This window comes from Haliaeetus albicilla, chromosome 2, assembly GCF_947461875.1.
Source record: "Haliaeetus albicilla chromosome 2, bHalAlb1.1, whole genome shotgun sequence".
Classification (NCBI taxonomy): Eukaryota; Metazoa; Chordata; class Aves; order Accipitriformes; family Accipitridae; genus Haliaeetus; species Haliaeetus albicilla.
In genome coordinates this window covers 21,163,598-21,176,331 of record NC_091484.1, presented here as the reverse complement: position 1 = coordinate 21,176,331, position 12,734 = coordinate 21,163,598, and the positions used below count along the sequence as shown (strand labels likewise).

Below are 12,734 nucleotides of genomic sequence, written 5' to 3'. Positions count from 1 at the left end.
TTGTCTGCTTAGAAGGAGAAAAAAAGAGGAGTAAAGTAGTTATTTTATACACTACGAGCAGTAGGTTTGACTGCAAACCTATGGAACAGACCTTGCATGCATAAAAGCAACAAACTTGCCTATTTTTACAGCTCATTTTTCAATACCAAATTAGAGTTGCTTCTGCCACAACACCCTGCAATTCAGTGGCATTGAGCAGGAGCTGCGCTTGGTCTTATTTGCTTAAATAGAATAAATAAAGAAACCAAACACAAGGTTTCTAAGTTAACATCCAGTGCATATCCAACAGCACACTGCTTCCAGTTTGGCAGAAAGCTGGCTAACCTTTACGCCAGCCGAGCCCGGGCAAGGGAGGGAGGGAGGGAGGGAGAGCACTGACCGGCAATTACCCTGAGCGAGGCTGGAGCAAGCCCTCGGCAGCCGATGGGTGAGTGCCTGCGCCTCCACACCCACGGGCCTGTGACGGATGGACCGACAAGGAAGCAGAAGGGAAAAACAGAGCTATAAATATAAAGGAGTCGAAGGAGAAGTCTGAAAGCAAAAGCAACAGCCTCTTTAGGCTGTAGCTGGGAGAGGTTTGTGCTGTCCCCTGCCTTGTTAAGCAAAGGGAGCAGCAGTTTTACAGGACTGGCAGCGTGTCATGAGCGTGAGGGATTTAGGGCAGGAAGGCTGCCGCCACAGTGCACGGCAAAAGCCTGGTTGATCAATTAGCTGTTCAGTAACCCATTAAAAACCCGTTCAGCTGTGAATGGCTTGGACAGCTGTTGTAGCTAAATTTGCACAGGAGCTCGAGCACATTACCTGAAACACCTATAAAAACAGAGCAAAAAATAGCAACGCAGAAGATAAAGGAAATTTTCCAATTCCTCCTCCTCATCTGTATCCGTAAACCTACAGCACTAACTGCTCCCAGGAATAGCTTTGCCCCATGGGCTGTTCCGCACAAAAAGCGGGAGGGCATTACTGTGCTCTCCCTGCCATTCCGTGACAGACACAGAGACGGGATGGACAGACAGACAGCCTGCCTAGCCATGAGGCTCCCTTCCAGACGGGAGGTGCCAGGCAGAGTCAGACAGAGGGACTCCAACCTGCTCTGCGTGAGCTGGCTGCATTTATTCCACTGCAAACACAGTATGCATAGTAACCCCAGTATTCCCGACCTCCCGTAGTGTAGATGACAATAGGATCCCAAATGTCTTTTTCCATAAGAATTAACTTTTTTTTAATGATATTTTTTATACACAGTTCAACTTCTGGAACATGCACACGCGTGGGGCACAAGCAGGGTAAATGTATTTCTCTTACTCGCTAGCCTCTAATAATTTTACCACAGGCACTGAAAGTAACAGCTCAGCACCGATGCTGGGCTCCTCCCTGCACAAACCCCCCAGAAGCGGGGATGGAAACGAGGTCAGCAGCGCTGATCCTCCCCGATGGTGACCAAGCAGTTTAAAACACTTGTGCCATTTGAAAATGCCACACGGCTTGAATGGGATGTGGACGTGCTGCATATGCCGAGGGTGAGATGAAAAGGTTTCTTGACAGAAAACATCTTTTTTATCACAGCTGCATATTCCCTTCACTGTTCATCTGCTGTTGACATGATACCCACTCTGCTCTCGGCACCTTATAGGGCATTTCAGAACCCACCGTGAATCACCCAGGCTGGAGACGAGGGAGGGGACCAGACCAAAGGCTGGTGGAAAGCACATCCACTCCTCCAACACAGGAGACGAGGTCTTCAGTAGGTTCACCCTCCACTCAGCAAAGCCACCATGTGCTTTTATCCTCCGATAAATCAGTGGGGATTGCCACCTATTATTCAGAGAAAGCAAAGTACCTCATGTAAAATAATAAATAAAAAAATCTGGAAATGAAGGAGCTACTGAGTTCCTATTTTTAAGCACTGTTATTAATAATGTGCCACGGTTCTTGTCTCCATCACCACACCATATAATAGTGTTGAGAAATTACTGCAGCATATTGTAATTATTTCAGTAAGGACACTGTGCCTCTGTCTGCCAGCTTACACCTGCATTGCAATGAAGAACAATGTGACTTAAAAATAAGTTACATGCACACTGTAATCTGTGTCCTACCAACTTTTCTCTGCTCATCCGGCCAAGCCTCGAAATCATTATTTGGGCAAGACTCCCAGAGAAATGCTAATAGAGACTGAAGAAGCAGGGTCCTCCTAACAACGCAGCTGTAGGAAACATGCTGAAGCCCAACTCCATCAAGAAGGGTGCAGCTAAATCTGTAAAACCAGATTCTCTCTTAAATGTCCCTGTTTAATGCAGCTGGAGACCCATGTTCACAGTGAGCCAGACCAGCACTTGGTTGCAGAGACAGTGTTTTCTTCTAGTTAAGTGGGAATGACCAAGTTTCTGCTCACACCTTCTCAGGAACTTGGAGTATTTAATTCCCATCATTGTAGTCCCTTGGTCTTAATTTCCTGTTAAGAACAGCAACAGCAGCATCTTTCACCTTCAGGAACGGTCCTATTGCTCTTCTTAAAGCCAAAGCTAGAAAACCACTCTTCCTGCAGCTGTATCGTGAGCCCCCAAACTGCAGAAGAATCACAGAGCATTAAAAGTTTTTGTTTACAAGATGGAGCCCTATGTGTAGATACTTAGTCTGTTTTCTACAGTCGTGTGGTACAAGGTTTCTGAGAAGTCTAACAGGATGAGGTTATAGCCTTGTGGCCTCTGCTCATGATTCAGGAGCAGGCAGTAAAGCATCGCTTACTAATTCACAATTTATTACCATAAATCAGCCCACCCATTTAAGCTTTGCGACATGAAATACAGCAAACCCTGCAGGACCTGCAGGAGTAAGCTGGCAACTCGTTTACCAAAATACCTGCGATCTGCAACATGAATCCAGTGACATGAAATAAATGTGCAGAATAGCCCAGCAGGCATGGATTGAAACTATGCAGCCAATAAGTGCTGCCAGATGTATCAAGTACACATGTTGGGAGAAAAAATAATATATGAACAAACGCTTTCCCCACTGATCTGTTCCATTTTAGTCAGGCTTTATGGCACAAGTAACAGTGGCAGAGTATGATTATAATTTTAAAAAGGAGAAGAATAAGGTTTATTTTATATGGATAAACTGGCCTTTAACTATACCATTTTTTCAGTCATATTCTCAACTTTAAAGCAGATAAAAATGGCTGGTTAGGTACAGCCTCTCAGATGTTCAAGGAATACACTGAGGCAGTTGTTCAAAGTCAACAAGATGCCCAGATCTCTCTTTAAAAGAGAAAATCCCTGGGAAGGTTGCTCAGGGGTGATCTCTAGGGCCTGTCCTACATTCCCGTGTCATGTCTGAGGGAGGAAAGCTGCAGGGGCTGTGGCAAACCCACCAGATCCACAGCTATCAACAGAGATCAAGCAGGATCAGACAGCTCGGTGCATCCACCCCCGAGATCTCTGGCAGCATGCATGGCTCCAGATGCCTTCTCCAAGAGTCTGGACAGGGGGATGGTGTGATCTCTCCCCCTTCATGATCTTGCTGTGAGTCCACCTGCTGCTTTTGATCTCTCCTGCAAAGACTCCAGAGCTGCAAAGTATCTTGAGCAAGTGACCCACCTCCTGCAGGAGGAGCAGGCGATGCCTGTATAGAGGGTCTTGGTACTGCACCCATATGAAGCAGAGGTTTGGAAATGGAATTAATTGACATCACCTGTTCCCCCAGCAGCAGCACTGAAAGGGGCTGGGATCCCTACCCAAGATGGGAGCAGTACTGCACAGGAGCCCTAACCCTCAGGGACACGGTCATGCTTTTTAGCCCTGAGCTCTGCCGCCTTCATGTGATTCGACACAGACAAAGGAATGGGCCAAATCCTGAACAGGAGGAAATCAGCAGAGTTTCATTTGACTGGAAAAATGATGTAACTCAGGGTCTGACCTGAGAAGATCTTGCTGCTTTCCCCTGCCAGATGGTATGCAGAAGGCAGTTTCAGTCTCCCACTAGTCTGCAGCAAGTAAAATATTGTTGATCTCATATAGGTAGAGGCCAAATAAACAACAAAAAAGCCAACCCAAAAAGCCCCAAACACAATAGCTCTTCCATCACCCCATTTTTTTGTCCTCAGAGGTATTAGAAAGTGCAAATTAATGGTGGCTTTACAGGCATCTCTATTTCTAGTGCTCATAAAAATCCCTTTGTGAAGTGCACATAGAAGATATCATCTAACAATTCCTTTTTTCTCAAGTTTTTCCAGAACTTGCAGGAGGCAGGATTTCCTCCCTATTACATAAGGAGGAGAGGGTGTATTTGTTCTTTTGGCATTTAAGGCTTATTAGCATGGTCAGGTTACTCAAGCCAGGCCCTCTTTCCTGATCTTTTCTTGCAGGGGAATTATTGTTGGCAAGGCTCCAACCTAGTATTAACCCAATGGAGAAAAACCAAGCAGCTGTATAAAGAAAGAAACATAAAATAGATGCACCTCGGGGCTTTTCCAGGCCACCGAGAGCTGCAGCGACAGAGTAGAAATAACAAATACAAGCTGGTGCTGAGCCTCCAAAGCATGCAAGTACAACCATCACTACTACACTGTCCGGTGGGGGGGGGGGGGGGCCGTGGTGTGTGTGCGATCCCTTTTCCGCCATCCTGCCAGCAAACACAGCTACAAAGCAGCAGGCAAGGTAGCACACTGCAGCCCTTCCCAAACAAAGCATCAAGCCCCAGTAGTAAATAATTGTCCCTTGTAATGACCCTACCTCTCAGCCCAGACTAAGAGATTGGAGAGGAAAACAAAACCCCCACCCTATTATTTAATGTAGGGGAGTGATGGGAAAGTGGTTCTCCTGCCTCCAGCACCTCTTGCGGGGACCTGAACGAGACGGCTTTTTCCTCATCTCTTAATAGAAAGAGGCTCCTCCAGAGAGTGGTTCAGGAACTTGCCTTTTTTTTAGGTGATGAGAAGATGTGCTGAGGGTGACCACTCCCCTGGGACACCCACCTGGGGTAGGCAGGAGTAGGAAGAAGAGCTTCCGAGTATGGTGGCACGGTGAGGGTTACCCAAGGAGTGGCTGTCCACCTGCTACCTCCCAGGAGGCAATTCTGGGCTGAGGTTTACCTACCCTTCCCCCAGCAGGAACACCAGTTTGGGTCTCTGAGCCATGGAAATTGAGGTTAATTTCTTACCTTTGAGAGACCTCTACACTTCTATCTAACCAAAGTGAAAACAGCTAATTGGTTACAAGGCTGGGGGAGGAAGAGGGGCTGACATGTTCCTAAAGGGTAAGCATGGAGGCTTGCTGTCTGAGAAACTAAGCCAAGAAAAGAAAAAAAAAAAATCGTTAGTGCTAAGTACAAACCCTATATTGGTACTTGTATTTGTTACTCTACAGACATATAAGAAAGAAATTTTTACAGTGAGAACAGTCAATCACTGGAACAACCTCCCCAGGGATGTGGAAGAGCCCTCATCGCTGGAGGTTTTCAAGGTGCGACTGGACAGGGTGCTAGGTAATTGCATCCTTCCCACCAAAGGTTGGGCCAGATGATCTTTTGAGGTCCTTCCAGCCTGGGTTCTTCTATAGTTCTCTGATTTTTGCAACAGGTATTAAGGCTTTATTACTTATACTTTTTGCATCTAGAAGATGTAACCTCACCAAGAAGCTGACCAAAGGAAGCAGCAGAGGGAAAAAGCAGGCTGAACTGCTTGACACCTGGAAGGAAACAGAGCTGGGCTCCATGGACCTGAGCCTCAATCTTGGTACCTCACCACACACACTCTCTTCCTCCCCTATCTTTTTTTAAATTTTTCTTTTTGAGAGAGTGCAAATTCTGGCTTTCAGACTCTTTCTCAATTTTCATATACTCAACTCCAAAGTGCACTTACAAGAAAAAAAAATTAAGAGGTCTTCACAAAGTTACTGCTCAGTATTATAAAGTGCAATGAAAACCAGTTGGAAAACCTCCACTGCAAACCATGCTGAGAAAGCTGCACAACTGACTGCTGCCCTCAACCACTAGCAAACTTTCAAGCAAGCAATTAAACTAGATGCTGCACCTTTAGCATGCTCTGTGTATCAGTCAGTGTTGCACACACCTGCGTCATCCCTCTTGATGTGGTCACCCAGTGGTTACCCTAGCACATAACAGCTGAAGAGTCAGCTGTGAGGTGTCATGGGAGTCACGAGCTCAGTTTACGGCCAGGAAGGACAGGCCTGAGGCAGGTATGGATGAATAGTGGAAAGAGTGCCCTTCCCTATGGACCTGGAGTACACAACAGCTCTGGGGTACCTCCAGTGACCTTGGCCAGAGGAAACATATCCACTGGGGCCACTTATGCTCCCCATGAAAACACTTGCTGCCTTTCACCCGAACTCACTCGCCCTTTTTATCATGCTACCCTAACCCTACATTTTTCCCTTTTTTTTGGTGAGAAGCTGTTGGTTTCTTCATCCCCCTGAGAATGGGGAAGACATGGAGGTCAGCTGAAGGGGATGACCTGCATCCCCAGAGACAGGCCAGCTTTTGCATGCCTGCAAGAAACGTTGCAGGTTTGGGCAAATTCACCCCACATTTGATACTTTAATCCAATTATGCGTCACGCTCGCCTCCACATTTATCATGTTAATCTCTTCTAAAGTTACCCTCTAGTCCTCTGAATGAAAACACCTCGTTCCTCCACTCCAAATACTGTGATAAACATAGATCCTTGTAATACGAGAAAGAGGGTGAGGACCTTGCTGTATTTCATTATTTTTGTACTGCAGCAATGAATTTCAAAATAGCTTAGCAGTAGTAGTCATGCTTACTGATTTGGTATACATTCCCTTTGCTGTTCTTCAAAAATTTAGAACTTCTGGGCATGACTGTGAAGGTTTTGGATTGTTTTTTTCCCTCCCCCCTTCAGCAGGTTACTCTACATGATGATATTTTCTTGCTTTTTGTTTGTTTTGAATGAAGGCATGGCCCTCTTTCCTTCCTGCACAACTGTTCCCTCAGTGCAAAGGCTATGCAGGACTGGAAGACAGGAGGACCTTCATCTTCTAGCCTCACCTGGAAATGAGCAGTAATTTTCCTGATTGTTAATGCCCGAAAGAACAAGGCCAAGGGGTCTCAAAGCTACTTGCTATGAGCTGGTCATGAAAAACAAAAACCAAAGCAAATCCCAAACCAGCCTTTCAACCGGCATGAAAGTCCCCGAGATACCCAATTAAGATTCTTTACTGTTCTTTACACAGTTTTAATAGTCTTCTTGACTTACTGTGCTTTATTCCTGGACTTTAAAAGCTAGGTGAGGCAGGCCCTCCAGCAGGACTCCAGGTCCTGAGACCACCCCAGACTACAAGGGACTGGCATGCAGGAGCACGCTTACGTACATGATGGAGGCTGTGCACAAAGTACATCAGCAAGCAGGTGCCCATCACCATAGCTCGTGAGAGCATCTGCCTACTGTCAGACTAAATAGCCTTCAGATCCACCAGGCAACAGCTTGGGTCATAGGTGGAGACTTCGGCAAGACGTGTGGGACATCTGCTGAGCACGCAGAGCGCCTTGAAGACACACCCCATAGATTTCAGGAGGCTGAAGTGCTGGTGAGCCCTGTGCAGCGGTGTATTCTTACTTGCAGAAGCAAGAGATTATTTCCTCCAGCTGATTATCAACTGAAATTAATTTACCTGGGCAAAGGTTAGTTTGCAAGGCATTTTATCAGTTCCCAGGGCACACAACTGAAGTGGAGAGGGAGACCATGGAGTTCATATACAGAAAGGCAGTTTCTGGCCTCAGCTGAGGCTATTTTACAGCTGCAAAGCTCCACTGACCTCAGCAATGCTAGCACAAGCGAAAGGAAATTCCTCCCTGAGGTGCTGAGTATGACTTTTCCCAACATATACTTTTTTCCTGCATTGTGTTGATTTTATTCCTGTTCCCACATTTTTTTCCCAGGAAAGCTTTGCAGGCTGATGCACATTACTCTCATTTCTTTCCAGCTTCTCACATTACCACAAATAGGATCAAGTACGGAAAACAATTGCATCGTACTCTCCCTGTGTCATTGATGGCACATATACATGCAATAAAATGGAATAAAACCAAGTATTTATATGAGGCTTCTTTTAAACTTCAAAGTATCAGGCAGTCCTTTCACACCACCCAGTACAACTGAGTACCTGTTTGCTAAGCTGGATAGAAACAAAGTACCATGCAGTTGAAGAGCAAAATAAAACAAACTGCTAGGGTCACACTCTGCATAGGCAGTGGCCAGCCTGAGCCAACACAGGCTTATTTTGTAAGTCACTTTCTCTGCCTAGCTTTTGTAACAGGTGGACTGTTTTGGGTGGGGTTTTTTTTCCCCCCAAATGCTGATGATGCAGAAGTGACAGTTAACACTTCACTGGATGAGGTCCTTAAAAACCCCATTATATATATATGTAAATAAATCACCAAAGTAACTTTTCTTCCAAAACTGGTTTATTAGAATAATCCCAAGACTAGTAATAATCAGAGATGCTTCTTTCCTCAGCAGGTCTGTCCACCTCTGCCCCTGACCCCAATGCCCAACCCCACCAGACTTTATCCTAAGGTCCACTCCAGCCAACCAATGCTCACAAAAGAACAAGAGCGGTGGCGAAGGGGGAAGCATGGGATACCTGAACTAGCAGAGCAGTCGAGGAATACCAAAAGCTGTTAGGCTGAAGCCACCAGCATAACATCCGAATACCCCCCCTGGGCTATCATCTCCATTTTGGCTATCAAACAGCAATGGCAGTGAAATGACAGATGTTTCCTATGTGGGAGAATCAGGCTCCAAAGCAGTTCACGGCAGAGGTATCCCCAACTCCAAATACCGTACCGCAGTGCAGGACACTACATCGCTGTCACCATCCTTCTCGCATGCCTGACCTCCACAACCACACTGACAAGAGCCATTATTCAGCATATTACTGGAAAAGGACAGAGTTCTCAGCCACTGCCAGAGATAACAGTTCATCAGCACTTCCCCTACCCACAATACACCTTTTGCAGAGTCCAAGAGTCCCCAGCTCCTATTCATTTCCAGCTGGAAGTTTGAACAGAAGCCAGAAAGAAAAGTTAGTTCCCTAATGTTGTAAACTACATGCCAGACCAGCTGGGACAGATTTCACACATGGAGAGGAAAGGGTGAGAGTTATTTCAAAATCCTTATTGCATTCTTACATTTTTGTATCAAGCAGAAAGTTTAGCAAGAGAGACATCCCCAGCACTGTTGCCTGATTACCTTACCAAAAAAAAAAAGTGTACAGCGCTCAGCTTCTCAACCATTAACACCAGAAGTACCATCCCACTTGACCACATCACACAAACAGACCTTGCTCTGTGCCCAGTAGCTCAGTGAAATCAGGGGCCAGCCTGGCACAGGGGACAGGCAGCTGTCCAAGGATGTCTCACACCCCCAAGGATGAGCAGTCCCTCCAGCTAAGCAGATGCCCCATGACCACTCATTAACGAGCTGTGTCACTGTTGCGGGACAAGCCATGCCATTCCACGCTTGTTACACAGCCCAAACCAACGTGACTGTGCTCTGAAGCCTTTTTGATTTGAGAAGAGGATCCGAGGGAGAGCAGACTACAGCCCTAAGGCTGACATTAAGGAGGTCACCGCCCAAACAAGACTTTCTGGAGAAGGGGCACTAGCAGGTCTCAGCTTGGCAGCTCTGAGAGAGGTGGATGTAGCACTGCATCCTGCCTCCCAAAGTGGCAGTAAGATGCTCTGGGAAACACAATACATACAGAGCAGCCCTTCCCCTGCTATTCCCCCCCCAGTTTCTGGCAGGAAAGACAGTCCTCCATGACTTGTTCAAAAGGCTCTTGATGGAGAAACAATCCTTGACCAACCATTAGCAGGCCCAACGTGACTGACCGTAACAGCTCAGTCTTCCCCGCACAGATGTGTGTACACACATATCCCCTCAGGAGGTCCACCACCTTTCAAGGACTATAGTGGCTTTATCAAGGGACAGTCACTACAGTCCCAGCATTAAGACTCAACCAGGGTTCCATGCAAGAAGTTGGAAACATTTAATAATGCTGGGAAAGAGGGGGTCCCACTAGGATCACGGGGGGACTCTAGAGTCTTCAAACCCCAAAGGCATTAACCTGCAATCCTGCATGGAGCTGGGCCCATGGGTCAGGCACTGCCTCTTACCTGTTCTCCAGCAGTGTCATGCACACGACCTCCCGCACGCCTGGGTTGTTGGCTTTCTCAATGGAGCAGCTTTGCAGGTTCCAGGTAGCTAGCCTCAGGACGGGTCTGCCGTCTCTCACGCCCCCAAACATCTCCACAGAGGGGCGAGTGGATATGATCTGGGTTGGACCCCCAGGAGGAAAGTCCAAGTCCTCACTCTGGAGGCTCAGAGAAGTGGGGCTGGGGTGAGGCTTGGCGGTGAAGTTGAGGCCACCGTTGGTGTTCGTTGAAGGGGGCCGGGACCGCTCTGCAAAAATCTGATGCCTGATTTTGTCCAGAAAGGACGAATTGATGCAGTCCATCCTCACCAGGTCCTCGATACTTTTGAAGGGCCCGTGCTCTTTACGGTAGTCCACGATGCTGTTGGCGATCTTCTCAGTGATGCCACGGATGCTCATGAGCTGGGCCGGGGTGGCGGTGTTAATGTTGATCTTGGTGGCAGAGAGGTGGTGCTCGGAGGCCGGGTCCTTGCGCAGGGAGCTGGGCGAGTGCTGCGCCGAGCTGCCCTTGCTGCTCACGCAGATCTCGAACTTAACCTGCTCCAGCTTGGCCGCCCCCACCCCGCTCACCAGTGCCAGGTCCTCCACTTTCTTGAAGCCACCGATGTACTCCCGGTACTCCACAATGTTCTGGGCCACGACCCGGGTGACCCCGGGGAGGGTCATCAGCTCTTCCTCCGTGGCCGTGTTGATGTTGAGCCTCTCCTGGTTGACGAGGATGTTGCTGAAGTTGCACGCCGCGCTGAACTTGCGGCTGTGGCACAGGTCCGCCGGGTCGCGGGGGATGGAGCGGTGGCAGCCCAGGCTGCCCCCCATCTCACCGCCTCCGCCGCGCCGGGCCGCCGGGGGAGCGGGCGAGGGCCGCTGCCGGGGCTGCCCGCCCGCGACTCATGGACCCCGGCGGGAGGCCGGCGACGCCCCGCGGCTCCGCGCCAGGGGACCCCGGCGGCTGCAGGGCACCCTGCAGACAGACACCACACGCCCGGTCAGGCGGACCCCCGCGACCCCCCGCCCTTCTCCTTCCTCCTCCTCCTCCTCCTCCTCCTCCTCCCGGGGACACCCCCGCTCCCTTGACGCCGGAGGTGCCTCCGCTCCGCTCCGGCCCGGCCCGGCCCGCGGCAGCGCTCACAGCAGTTCCTGCCGCTGCCCCGCCGGCGGTAGTAGTAGCTCGGCGGGAGCTCCCGCCCCCTCAGCCGTGCCGAGGCGGGGCCAGGGCCGCCGCCCCCGCCTCCCGGGGCGTTACCTGCACCGCCCCCGCCCGGTGGAGGCGGCGAGGACCGGCCGGGACTGCGGGAGGGGCGGCCGGTCGCTCCGACGGGACTGCCCCCGGTACCCCGGCCCCGGCTCCGTGCCGAGCGCCTGCGTGGGGTGGGGGGGGGGAGGAGGCGGAGGAGGGGGCGGGAGGGGGCTGACCTCCTCCTTCCCGGCCTGGCCACTCGCCCCGGAAAGGTGGGGTCGGGCTCGCAGGGCCCAGGGCGACCCAAAATGGCCCCACTGCTGTCAGCTTGCCCTTAAGGGCAGGCTTCACTCTTCCTCCGGGTGAAGGGGACGCCGAGCTCTCAGGTGCTCGGACGCTCGCCGCGCCGCTCCCGGCCCTGAAGTTCCCCGGGCTCGCCTCTAGGCAGCTGGCAGGGCGTAAGTGTGTTTTAAAACCCCACGAAAGCCTCATCAGTCATCTCCACTGGCTTTTTTTTTTTTTTTTTTTGCTGTTGCAGGCGCTATGTTTTTATACATCTGGGTAAGGTCTGCTTTTTCTTTTTTTTTTTTTCTTTTTCCGCCCCCACACGCATCTCAAGCAATGGTGAGAGCACTCAACAAACTGAAACTCCCTTCAGAACGATGCTTTTGGGCATATTAGATCTGCATACTAGGTCTGCTTCAGCCCATGGCCCCTGGTCTACTGTGTTACCTAACCTTTCCCTGAGACAGAGTACCACCATTCTGCACCAAAATCGTGGTTGTGTACCACCTGTGCGCCTGAGCTGCCTTTAACATAGGTCGTTCGTGTCCTGAGAGCTGTGGCAGCCCACCACAGTCCATGTTGGTAAAGCTGCTGAAGTATTTACCCAGCTTGTACTGCATCGAGTCCTATGCTGCGCTGTCTGCAATGCTATCTGTAGCCAAATTAGCTCATCTGAAACTAGCCTGATTATGCCCACACAGGAGTGACTGCAATGTCAATGAATCCGAAATATAATTGGTGGGTGTAATTGAAAGGAAGAAGAAAAACCGAAGGAAAGAGCAACATATGCTTGCAGATGACAGCTGTGCACCCTGATGCTGCCTGATGCTGACAGGATACATATATTTCTTTTAACTGGACAAAATACGGTGCACGTATATTTTCAACAACAAGACTCTTGGTTGGCCCTCTAAGGGAAATTAAGCAGCTTGTAATAGCGGCTTATACATGTATTTTTCATGGCAAGTTGATGGAAATTATTTGGGTTCACCTAAAATAAAAGGTTGAATTTGTTCAGCTTCTTGGGGAAGGAGAATGCGACGTGCATAGGAGAGTATAGACTGCACAGGGCTTTCAGA

The 12,734-nt window shown here is 49.3% G+C and overlaps 1 protein-coding gene across 1 annotated transcript in view; it reads right to left on the bottom strand.

Annotated features, from left to right (window-relative positions):
* The window catches only part of EEPD1 (endonuclease/exonuclease/phosphatase family domain containing 1), a 72,207-nt gene extending 60,987 nt beyond the window's left edge, over nucleotides 1–11,220 (bottom strand). The window contains exon 1 of the mRNA XM_069809377.1: nucleotides 10,156–11,220. Within this exon, the coding sequence (XP_069665478.1) occupies nucleotides 10,156–11,009 (854 nt within the window). The 5' untranslated portion in view covers nucleotides 11,010–11,220. The remainder of the gene's footprint in view (nucleotides 1–10,155) is intronic.
* Between the last annotated feature and the right edge of the window lie 1,514 nt (nucleotides 11,221–12,734).